At 57.5% G+C, this 11,010-nt stretch overlaps 2 protein-coding genes across 2 annotated transcripts; one reads left to right on the plus strand and one right to left on the minus strand.

Moving 5' to 3' along the window:
- Nucleotides 1-813: 813 nt before the first annotated feature.
- On the minus strand, nucleotides 814-5,552 carry GMORB2_6811 (translation initiation factor 4G; the record flags this gene model as incomplete). The annotated part of the gene is made up of 3 exons (XM_035468779.1): nucleotides 814-910; nucleotides 973-4,820; nucleotides 4,962-5,552. 3 exons carry the CDS (start codon nucleotides 5,550-5,552, stop codon nucleotides 814-816), a joined length of 4,536 nt encoding a protein of 1,511 aa, XP_035321913.1.
- A 2,963-nt stretch (nucleotides 5,553-8,515) lies between these two features.
- Nucleotides 8,516-10,918, plus strand: GMORB2_6812 (phosphoribosylamine--glycine ligase / phosphoribosylformylglycinamidine cyclo-ligase; the record flags this gene model as incomplete). The annotated part of the gene is made up of 1 exon (XM_035468780.1): nucleotides 8,516-10,918. The coding sequence occupies one exon, from the start codon at nucleotides 8,516-8,518 to the stop codon at nucleotides 10,916-10,918; it is 2,403 nt and encodes an 800-aa protein (XP_035321914.1).
- Nucleotides 10,919-11,010: the final 92 nt, after the last annotated feature.

Genomic DNA, 11,010 nt, shown 5'->3' on the forward strand with positions numbered 1-11,010 from the left:
CCCCCCCCAAGCCGAGATGGCTCTCCACCGACAATTCTTTTTACAAAGGGAACACACAAAGGAGGGGGGGGGGGACGCACTTGGGAATTGGTGAATCAGGGAAGAGAGGGAAAGAAGAAAAAGATTTGTTAAAAACAAAAACAAGAATCTGTTTTAACTGACGTTTCAAAAAAAAAAAAGCATTATAACGAATAGAGACGGAAAAAACCAGAAAAACACAAACCAAACTTCCTTCCATTAAACAAGGGTTGATAAATCCCCTCGTTTGTTCATTTTTTCCCCTCCGTACCCGGGTCCGTTTCTCTCTCTCTTCATTTCCTCCCGAGGTATCATAATTCCTTTTCTTTTTCAAAAAAAAAAAAAAAGAAGAAAAGAAGAAGAAAAAAATGCGCGTGCGTTACAACTTTTATAACTGAAACAATTCCCTTCTCCTTTTTTCATTCATTCCCCCATCATTCCTTTCGTTTCTGTCTTCTCTTTCATCATGGAAACAAGGTGGAAAGGGGGACGGAATGGGCGGGTGAGAAAAGAGCACATGCGTGTGTAAATGCAAGCAAGCCAAAAAGAGTACCGAAAAAAACCAAAAGAATAGACTTGGAAAGGCAATGAGAAAAAAAGAAGTGAAAGAATATAGACCGACTAGAAAAAGTAGTAGTAAAAACGTGCGATGCGTAAAAAATGATGGGGGAAAAAAAGACGCAAAAGCCCCGCCCCGCCAAGTCTATTTTGCCTGCCGAAATGCAATGACTCCAACAATGAGGGAAAATGTGTATTCTTCTGTTTTTTTGTCCTTTTCTGTGTAGGATATGTAGTCTATTCACCATCCTTCTTGTCGGCGCCCTTGGCGGCAGGTGTGGCAGAAGTTGTCGGGGGCGAGGCAGGGTTCTCTGTCTCCATGTTGGCAAGCAGGCTGTATGGCATCGTTAGCATCTTGATCTGAACGTAAGGGTGTAGGGAGGGAGAGAAACATACCTAAAGGCGTTGGAGTGGGACGAATTCTCCCGGTTCATAGGGGTACCGCTCCTCGACGAAGGACCAGAGTCATCGCCGGAACGGCCAAGAGACCCTCCAGGTCCAAGCCGACGTCCGCTGTTGCTGCGAGATGAGAACATGGAGGTGGGGCCGAGTGTCACGTTACCGCTCGACGAACGGCTGGCAGAACCCTTGAGGCGGCGCAGGTCATCCATACCGACCTGATTGCTGGGTTGGTGGTTGTAGCCAGCTGAGAAGTTGCGAGCGTCACCGCGGCCGCCGGGGGGGCGACCACCTCCGCCACGCTGGTTGCTCTTAGCATTCTCCTGAGCCTTGGCAGCGGCAGCAGCCTCGGCCTCGGCGCGAACCTCCTCAAGGGTCTTGGGGCCCTTGTTGGTCTCCTTCGACTTCCAGTTGACCCTGCGAAGGTCGACAACATCCATGAGCATGAATTTGAGACGGCTGGGCAGCTCGGGCAGTTCCATCATCTGTTGGATACGGGAGAAGTAGACATCCATCATAGGGCGACCCTTCTCCGACATGTCGAGGTTCTGGCCGATGGTGCGCAGCAGCTTGGACAGGGACTCGATCTCGGCCTCGTCAGGGACACCCTTGTAGTCGACAAGCTTGTGGACACATTCAATCATGATGCGTTCCGTCAGCATGCCGAGCTTGTACAGCTCACCAATGAACTGCACAAGACCGAGACCACGACGCTTGGCGGCGGCGGCAATGTAGTACTCGTCCGAGAGCATTGCGGCCTCGCCGAGCTTCTTGTCAGCCTCCTCCGTCTCGGGTAGGTTGATGCTCCAACCGCGCTCAAATTCCTCCTGGCAGCGGTTGAGGAGGTACTTGCGGAAAAGGTTGCCACCGCTGACCGTGTTGCCGTTCTTGTCCTTGATGCGCTCGTCCTGGATCTCTGGGCTCATAGTTTCCAACATCTTCTTGCAGAACTTGGCGTACATCGAAGCCCAGTGGGCCTCGTCGGTGGCCTTCTCGAATGTGAGCTGGATGACCTGGCGCAGGGTGCGACCGTCGGACTCGTCCTTGGACTGGTGGGCGATGGTGAGGATCTGGTCTGAGATGCGCTCGAAGTTCTCGGGCGTCATTTTGTTGAGTGCAGCCTTGACTTTCCTCTGGACCATCTCAGGGTCGAGGAGGCCATCCTTGGACGTGCTGGCGGCGGCGGCGGCGCGGCCGACACTCGAAGGCTTCCAGCCCGTGGCCGTGATGGCAATGGGCTTGACGTCCATGCCGGCGGTGAGAGGCATCGTCTTGGCAGCCTGGGCCTCCTTGGCGCCGTTGTTGTGGTCGCCGCGGCGGCTACCGCGCGTGGGTCGGCTGGTCTGGCGAGGCGAGTTTGGACCCATAGAGGGCGTGCGCGACATAGTGGGCAGGGGGAAGCCACCGGGCCTCTGGAAGCCGGGCAGGGGACTGGTTCCAGCACGGGAAGCCTCCTCGAAGCGCTGCGCCGAGGTGGTACCGCGGGGCAGCGTACGTCCGACGGGGGCGTTGAAGGCGCCCATGGTGAAGCCGCTGCCGCTGGCGCCGCGGGAGCCCTGCCTGCTAGAGCCGGGGGTCTGGGCGCGGGAGCCAGAGCGGCCGCCGTCACCGTCGCCGATGAGCGACTTGACCTGCTGGTGGAACTCGAGCGAGGGCTGCTCGGTGAAGACGCCACGGAACTGCAGCAGGAAATTGGAGTCGTACTTGAAGGTCTTGCCCTTCTTGGCGACGGCGGCGTTGAGCGCCGGGTTGGGCGACTTGATGCCGGCAGGGTAGATGTCCTGGTCCATGACCTGGAGGAAGCGGGCCGACTTGAGCGACTGCAGAGCAGCGCTAGGCTGGGGCGGCTCGATGGGTTTGGTGTTGAGGGGCGTGAGGTTGAGGGCCGCGGGCTTGGCACCGCGCTTCTCAGCCGTCGTGGCGGGCTTGGCATCGGCTGGCTTGTCACCTATTTTCATGCCCGAGAGCTTGTCGGCGACATCGTCCACGTTGCCGGACTTGGAGTCGACGTCGGTCGTGGACACACCCTTGGCAGAGGCCTCGGCGGCGGCGGCACGCTTCTTCTCCTTCTCCTCTTCGAGGCGCTCCATCTCGCGCTCCATCTCGCGGAGCTTGCGGTCCTCATCGGCAGCGTTGAGCTTGCGGTCTTCCTCGGCCTTCTTCTTTGCGGCAGCCTTCTCGGCATCGGCCTTGGCGCGGTGCTCGGCCTCCTGAGCCTCACGCCTGGCATCCTCCTCCTCCATCTCGCGGATGATACGCTCCATCTCATCTTCGTCAGGCGGGCCATCATCCTTGGAGGGATCAGCAACCTTCTTGGGCTCCTCCTTGGGCTCCTCCTTGGGCTCCTCCTTGGGCTCCTCCTTGGGCTCCTCCTTGGCCCCGGCGGGCTTCTCGGCGGCAGGCTCATCAGCATCCTTGGGCCTGGCCTCTGCAGTCTTGGGCTCAGCCGGCGCGGGTGCGGCGGCGGCCTCCTTGGCCTGGGTGGCCTGCTTAATCTTCTCCTTGAGCTCGTCCTGAATCTCCTTGGCAGTCTTTTGAGTGGCGTGGCTGTCGGTGCGGCCGTGAGCTGGGGTAGAGCTCTTAGGGGGCGGTGTGGGGTTGGCCGACGAGATGGGCGGGGTCCTGGCGTGTTGACTGCTGGGGGCAGGCGAGGCGGGGGCAACCTTGAAAGAAGAGGTATCGACGACCTGACCGGTCTCAGTCTTGATGAGGACGGCAGCGTTCTTCCTAGGCTTGACGGTGGCACCACCGGCGGGCTGTTTGTTAGTGGAGCCGACGGCAACCGGGGGACCGTGCTGGTTGGCGCTGGCGGGGCGTTCAGGCTGCGAGGGAGTCCGCGACATGCTGTGGCTGGATTGGTGGTAAGACTGAGGGACGAAGCCCTGGTTGTAGCCGGGCGAGCCAGCCTGAGGCTGCTGCATGTAGGGCATGCCGTAGGGGAAGGGGCGACCGTACTGCTCAATCTGCGGCTGGGGAGGGGGGTAGCCATAGCCCTGGTTCTTCAAAGTCAGCAAAAGCTTCTCGTAGTTGCCTGGAGCCATGTCAAGATGTGAAGTGAAAGAAGGCGGCGTGGCTTGGCCTTCGGCACTGGCCGAGGCTGAGGCTGTGGCCGTAGTTGTTGCGGTGTCATGGACCCGTGGCTGCTGAGCTGGAGACTTCCCCGAGTCGCCACGAGTCGCCAAAGTCGTTGCGGGCTGCTGCTGCTGCATGCTGGGGCCACTATAGAAGTCATCAGGCTCAGAACGCCGATTCTGGCGCCCAGCAGACGGCGCCACGTTACTAGCATAGATGCCGTCGCGAGATGCGCCGTCTCCATCTCGGAGTGGCCTGGGCTTCATCTTTGGCTTCTTGTTGTTTCTAAAGGGGAATTTCTTCGAGTTGAAAGTTGGTGGGAGGAACTGTACTTGTTGAGGCTGTCCCGGCATGGGGGGACCATAGTGGTAGGCGGGGGCTCCAGCCATGGGCATGGCGCCCTGCATTGTGGCAGCGGGCATGTTGGGGGTGGTCGGCATCGAAGGAACCATGGCCGGGCTGCGGTGGGGAGCCTGGGGCGAGTTGGGGAAGCCACGGGGACCCTGAGGCTGGAAAGCGGGAGGCATACCACGGCCCTGACCGGGACCGTTGCGGAACTGGTTGTTGGGAGGGTATCCCATCTGATGATGGTTATAGTTGTTACCGTGGGAGTGGAAGCCGCCGCGTCCACGACCGCCCTGGGGGCCGAAGCTGGCACGGTTACCGGGGCCCTCGCTCTGGATCGAGTTGTTGGACTCGCGTCGATAGTGGGTTCCCTGCTGGGCACCCATGGCGTTCGGGTTGGGGGGCACGGAGCCTTGCCTCATGTGGCGCTGCGTCGGAGAGAATATGTCAGTTTAAGATTGTTCGGTCGAAGCCGAGAAAACTTGATGATCTTGATGATTGAGAGGGAGGTTCCGTATTTGGGGCGAGGAAGGGGTTGCGTTTGTTGTTGTCTGTTTGCTTTTGCTTACATCTCCATCGCTGCCAAGACTACCAAAGGTCATCTGACCGCCGTGCTGCTGGAGGCTAGAAGGGGGACGGCCACCGCTAGCCGAAGGCTGGGGGATCGGCGAAGGCGAGTGGGCGGGAGAGCTGATACGAGGGTTGCCACCGCCGGGGATGGGAATGGGGGCCGCGCTGCCGGTCTGAGGCGAGCTGTGGCCAGGGACGGGAGAACCGAAGCCGAACTGGATACCGGGCTTGACGGCAGGAGCAGCTGGGCCACCGTTGGCAGCGTAGCTGTTGGGGCCGTTGGCAGCCATGGTGACGGAGCTTTGACGAGTGTGGGCGCCGTTGGGAACAGCGCTTCCGCGAGCGACGGCGGGGATAGCGGGAGAAACAGCAGGCTTGCCGTTTACGGGAGACGAAGAGGCCTGCTTAGCATTCTGCGCGGGCGAGGCCGAGGAGGTGGTGACCGAGGTCTGAGATCCAGACGCAGCTACAGTAGGCTGAGTCCGAGTCTGGGCAGGCTTCTGAGGCGCACCCGCAGCGGAAGCATAAGACGAAGCCGTGGTCGCGGTGGTGTTTGTCGCCGGGTTCTGCTGGTTCGCAGGCGACGTCATAAGGCTTGAAAAGGAGGAGTGGAAAGCTGTCTGTTGATGGAGACAAGAGCGGTCGAGGGGGAAAGGGCCTCAACAGTGTATCGACGCTCGGGTTTGCGTTTGCGGTAGCAAAGGGGGTTTCGCTGCTACCGAAAAGAAGAAAAAAAAATTAAAGGATAGTCGCAAGGGCAAAGGATGCGCGCGCACTATCGAGTTTCCACGGGTGGAAATAAGAAAAAAGGGCCAGAAAGCTACCTTTCAAAGGAGTTCCGGATCGGTTGGATGAAGGGAGCCGGAAAGAAGAGGCGATCGTAAACGGCCAGAAAGAAAAATCTGTCGTCAGGGTTTGACGGTGCAGATTTAAAGCTGACAATCTTACGATGACGGTCCGCGTGGGGGGTCGGGGAATCAAAGAAAACCTCGGGGGGGAGTGGAGGTTTCACAAGAAGAGACTCCTTTTCTGGTATTATTATCGTATAAAATACACAGAGAAAGGGAAAGAGACCACTACTGAGTGGAGGAGAGGGGGAGGGTAAATAAGGAAGGCCGGTTGAGTAAAATCTTCCACCGGACCAGCGAGGTTCCTTGAGTTGGTGAAGATGTGAAAGTGGGCGCTTTGTAAAAATAAAAAAAATTGGGCGGCGGGACTGATAATGGGATGGAATGGGAAGGGGCGAGTGGCCCAGTGGCTACCTTTGGGGCTTCAGGAGGAAGGAGGCAAGTATAGTGCTACTATTACTGAATAATTATACTGTCCTTGAAGTGTCCGCCGAGCTCCGAGTAAACGAAGTGTGGCTGAGAGTCATGAATTTGGGCACACTGGAGCGTTCCCTTCCACTGAACGCACCTGCCGCACTAAGTGTCAGTATATTCTTGATACTTATCCGCACTGTGTACCATTCTTTCCCTTTACTACGAGAGCTTAGTGTACGAGTATTATTACCGTGTGTTTGTCATGTCGGTGCTAATGATACTGGTATGTACAGGTACAGTGGAGTAATACTACCTGTATTCTTATCTGACGTTCTGCGTTTTGTTTGCCACGGGTACGGAGTAGTGTCTACGGGTTTTTGCTCCTTATTGCCTGCCCTATACGAGTAGTGTACTGTATTCCGCTACCTGTAGCACTGTACTGTACACGTACTGTCCTGTGCAGCCCGTGCTTCCTGTGCTTGGTTTTGCTGCCCTACTCGTCTCCAATGAGGAGTTACTTGTTTCTGCCACACACACACACACGCACACACACTGTTTGTCCCCAGCAACGCGGATTCCTGTTGGTCTTTTTTTTTTCCTCCTTTTCTTTCCCACTCACACACAAACGCCTCTATGGGGTTTTTCGGGGTTTTGCTATGTATATCTCTCATGTGAAGTTCGGTGCAACTTTTCTAGGGTTTGCAAAGCACTGCACCCTGAGCCTGATTGGTGAATGTGATTGTGCCTAATGTAGTCATACATCAGTATTTTTTTTTTTCGCTCTCTTTGTACTCGTATCTCACACACTCCAATACTGGCTATATTAGTAATAGTAGCAACTATCACGATACGGAGAGCATAGCATAGCATTAAACGTTTGAGCAACAATAAGACTGACAATCATACTGAAAAAAACGGAAAGATAATAACAGGCAACAGGCAAAAAAGGAAAGAAGGGATGAGCCAGCACTGCATCAATAATACATGTAATAACAATACTCCGTATCTGGTGTAGCGTTCCACTACCACGCACGGTGCAGTACCTGATTGATGTACGCTTAACTGCATGGAGAACGAAATCATGAAACTATCCATTCTTTTCATTACTCTGAGTCGGATGACTCATCCTCGTCCCTTACGGTCATAAGTTACTCTCTCGAGCTCTCGGGTTCTGTCTCTCCCCAGCAACCAGAGAGCATCGGTATAACGAGAACGAGGAACAATTACAGCAATACTTGCAGAAAGTCAGACTCATAAGAAGCATCAACTCACACGAGAAACGATGTCGCAATGCATCCATTTGCCATCCTCCCAAGTCCACGTGGCCAGACAAAACACTACAGCGTCAATGTCAGCACCCGAGTCACGACCGCTGCACGAACCGCGAATCTCTTTTTGTTCATCAGAGGAGAGAAGAAAGAAAACAAAAACCTCGTATAGGTACTCGTATCTCTCGCCTCGACGCGACACGGACACGACACGGACCTTTGCTCCTTTACGTGTCTGATCAAATTACAATTTCGGGGGTGTGTGGCACAATAAGATTACCCCTAGGAGAAACAAGACCCTGCTTGCTGGCGCCACCCACATCTCCGGGACGACTCTGGATCCCCTTTTTCTTTCCTTCTTTTTTTCTTCTTTCCTATTCTCTCTCTTCTTTGACTCTCTAATCCCATTGCTACTCCGTCTCGTACATGGAGTAAAGCAGATGAAGAAGAAAAGGAAGAGGTCCCTGCGACTGCAAGGGCCAACGCATGTGAGGGGGGTGAAAAGGTATGGCTTCACCATTCCCTCCTCTACCCCTTGCACAAGTTCATCTGACTCGATCAGATCCGGGTCCTCGATAACTGATGATATAAAAACCAGACTCTTTGTTTTGTTTTTTATCTGCTGATTTTCTAGCCGTACATGGGTGGTGGTACTCTAAGACGTACATGTAATCTGTACACACAATGTCCCATCCCCCAGTCCCCCCACACAACCGCAAGTACAGGGAGGTATGTATACCTCTAGGTTAAGTCAGAAGATACTCGGGTGCTTTCAGTAAGAGGAAAGATATTTTTTTTTAAATAGAAAATTTTATTAAATAAAAATACAATAAAAACTGCCCCTCATCGATAGATTTTCTTATTGCCCCACGTCAAGGGACGCTCTTACAAGCCAGTGTCGGAACTCGCTTTTCCCCCACCATCACCACTTTTTTCTTCCTTTCCATATCAGCGACAAGGAGTATTTATCGACAAGGAGACTACTCCTCGTCCCGCCAAATCTCGGGAAAAGAAGAAGAAAGAATGGCTGCCGATCTGCGAGTGCTGCTCATCGGCAACGGTGGCCGCGAGCACGCCTTGGCCTGGAAGCTGAGCCAGTCGCCCCGCGTAGCGTCCATCTTGGCCGTTCCCGGCAATGGAGGCACGGCCATCTGCCCCAAGACGACCAACGTGACGGCCGTCAAGGCCGACGACTTTCCTGGGCTGGTGTCGCTGGCCAAGTCGCGGGGCATCAACCTGGTGGTGCCAGGGCCCGAGGCGCCCCTGGTCGAGGGGGTCGAGGGCCCATTCCGTGAGGCCGGCATTGCCTGCTTCGGTCCGTCCAAAGCGGCGGCCCGGCTGGAGGGCAGCAAGACGTACTCCAAGGACTTCATGAAGAAATACGGCATCCCCACGGCGGCGTACGAGAACTTCTCTGACTACGACAAGGCAGTGGCGTACGTGAATGGCGTGGACCACGACGTGGTCATCAAGGCCACCGGGCTGGCGGCTGGCAAGGGCGTCATCATCCCGCAGAACAAGGAGGAGGCCCGAGAGGGCCTTCGGCAGATCATGGTGGACAAGGCCTTCGGGGCCGAGGCCGGGTCCGAGGTGGTCATTGAGGAGCTCCTGCTGGGCGACGAGCTGAGCGTGCTCACTTTCTGCGACGGCTACACCATTCGGTCGCTGCCGTTCGCCCAGGACCACAAGCGCATCTACGACGGCGACCAGGGCCCCAACACGGGCGGCATGGGCTGCTACGCGCCCACCAACATTGCCACCCGGGAGCTGACGGAGCTCGTGGACCGCGACATTGTCGGCCCCACCATCGCCGGCATGCGCAAGGAGAAGCAGCCCTTCCGCGGCGTCCTCTTCACCGGACTCATGATCACCCCCGCCGGGCCCAAGGTCCTCGAGTACAACGTCCGCTTCGGCGACCCCGAGGTCCAGACTGTTCTGCCCCTGCTATCCGACGACACCGACCTGGCCGAGATCATGCTGGCCTGCGCCTACGGCTACCTCGACAACTGCCACCTGCGCGTACTCGACAAGTTCAGCGCCACCATCGTCCTCGCCGCCGCCGGCTATCCCAACTCGTACGCCAAGGGCACGCTCATGACCGTGCGCGACCCCCCGCCCGGATGTAACGTCTTCCACGCCGGCACCACCCTCGACGGCGACCAGCTCAGGACGTCGGGCGGCCGCGTCATCGCCGTCACTGCCGTCGGCGACTCCCTTCGCGCCGCCGTCGACGCCGCTTACGCTGCCCTGGACGCCAAGGTCATTGACTTTGAAGGAATGTTCTACCGCAAGGACATTGCTCACCGAGCCTTCAGGTCCACGGATCCTACCGCCGCCACCAGCAGCACAGGCGGCATGACGTACGCCCAGGCAGGCGTCGACATCCAGGCCGGCAACGACTTTGTGCAGCGCATCAAGGCCGCCGTGGCGAGCACCAAGCGCGCCGGCGCCGACGCCGAGATCGGCGGCTTCGGCGGCGAGCTCGACCTGTCCAAGTGCGGTTACCCGGGCGGGCCGACGCTGGTGGGCGCCATCGACGGCGTGGGCACCAAGCTCATGATCGCTCACGCCGTCGGCAAGCACGACACGGTGGGCATCGACCTGGTGGCCATGAACGTCAACGACCTGGTAGTCCAAGGCGCCACGCCCCTTATGTTCCTGGACTACTACGGCTGCAGCAAGCTGGACCTGGCCACGGCCTCCTCATTCGTCGAGGGTGTGGCCAACGGCTGCCGCCAGGCCGGTTGCGCCCTGGTGGGCGGCGAGACGGCCGAGATGCCGGGCATGTACCAGGCGGACGACTACGACGCGGCCGGCTGCGCCGTCGGCTCCGTCGACGGCTCCGCTAAGCTGCCCCGCCTGGATGCCATGGTCCCCGGCGACGTGCTCCTCGGCCTCGGCTCGTCTGGCGTCCACTCCAACGGCTTCTCGCTGGTCCGTCGCATCGTCGCCGCCGCCGGCCTTTCGTACGACTCGCCCGCCCCCTGGGACGCCTCCACCACCGTGGGCGCCTCCCTCCTCACCCCCACGACAATCTACGTCCGCCCCCTGCTCCCCGTCATCCCCCGCATCAAGGGCCTCGCCCACATCACTGGCGGTGGTCTAGTGGAGAACGTGCCGCGCATGCTACCCGACGGTCTGGCCGCCTCTATCGACTTCGGCTCGTGGACTGTTGCCCCCGTCTTCAACTGGCTCAAGAAGGCTGGTAACGTTGCCGGGAGCGAGATGGTCCGCACCTTCAACTCGGGTGTCGGCATGGTCGTCGCCGTCGACGCCGCGCAGGCCGATGTCGTCGCTGCTGAGCTGACTGCTGCAGCTAAGCTCGCTGGCTCCGACATTGCCGTCTTCAAGATTGGTCGTCTGGTTGCTCGTGAGCAGGGCAAGGAGGCTTGCGTCGTCAATGGCCTTGACAAATGGACGAGTTAAGAAAAGAACTGTTCATAAAAAGAATGTCAGCTTTTTTCTTTCTCTCTCACCCCCCCCCTTTTTCTCTCTCTCCCTCTCTCTTCGCCGTTCTG

The sequence above is a fragment of the Geosmithia morbida genome (assembly GCF_012550715.1).
Source record: "Geosmithia morbida isolate 1262 chromosome Unknown scaffold_6, whole genome shotgun sequence".
Lineage (NCBI taxonomy): Eukaryota > Fungi > Ascomycota > Sordariomycetes > Hypocreales > Bionectriaceae > Geosmithia > Geosmithia morbida.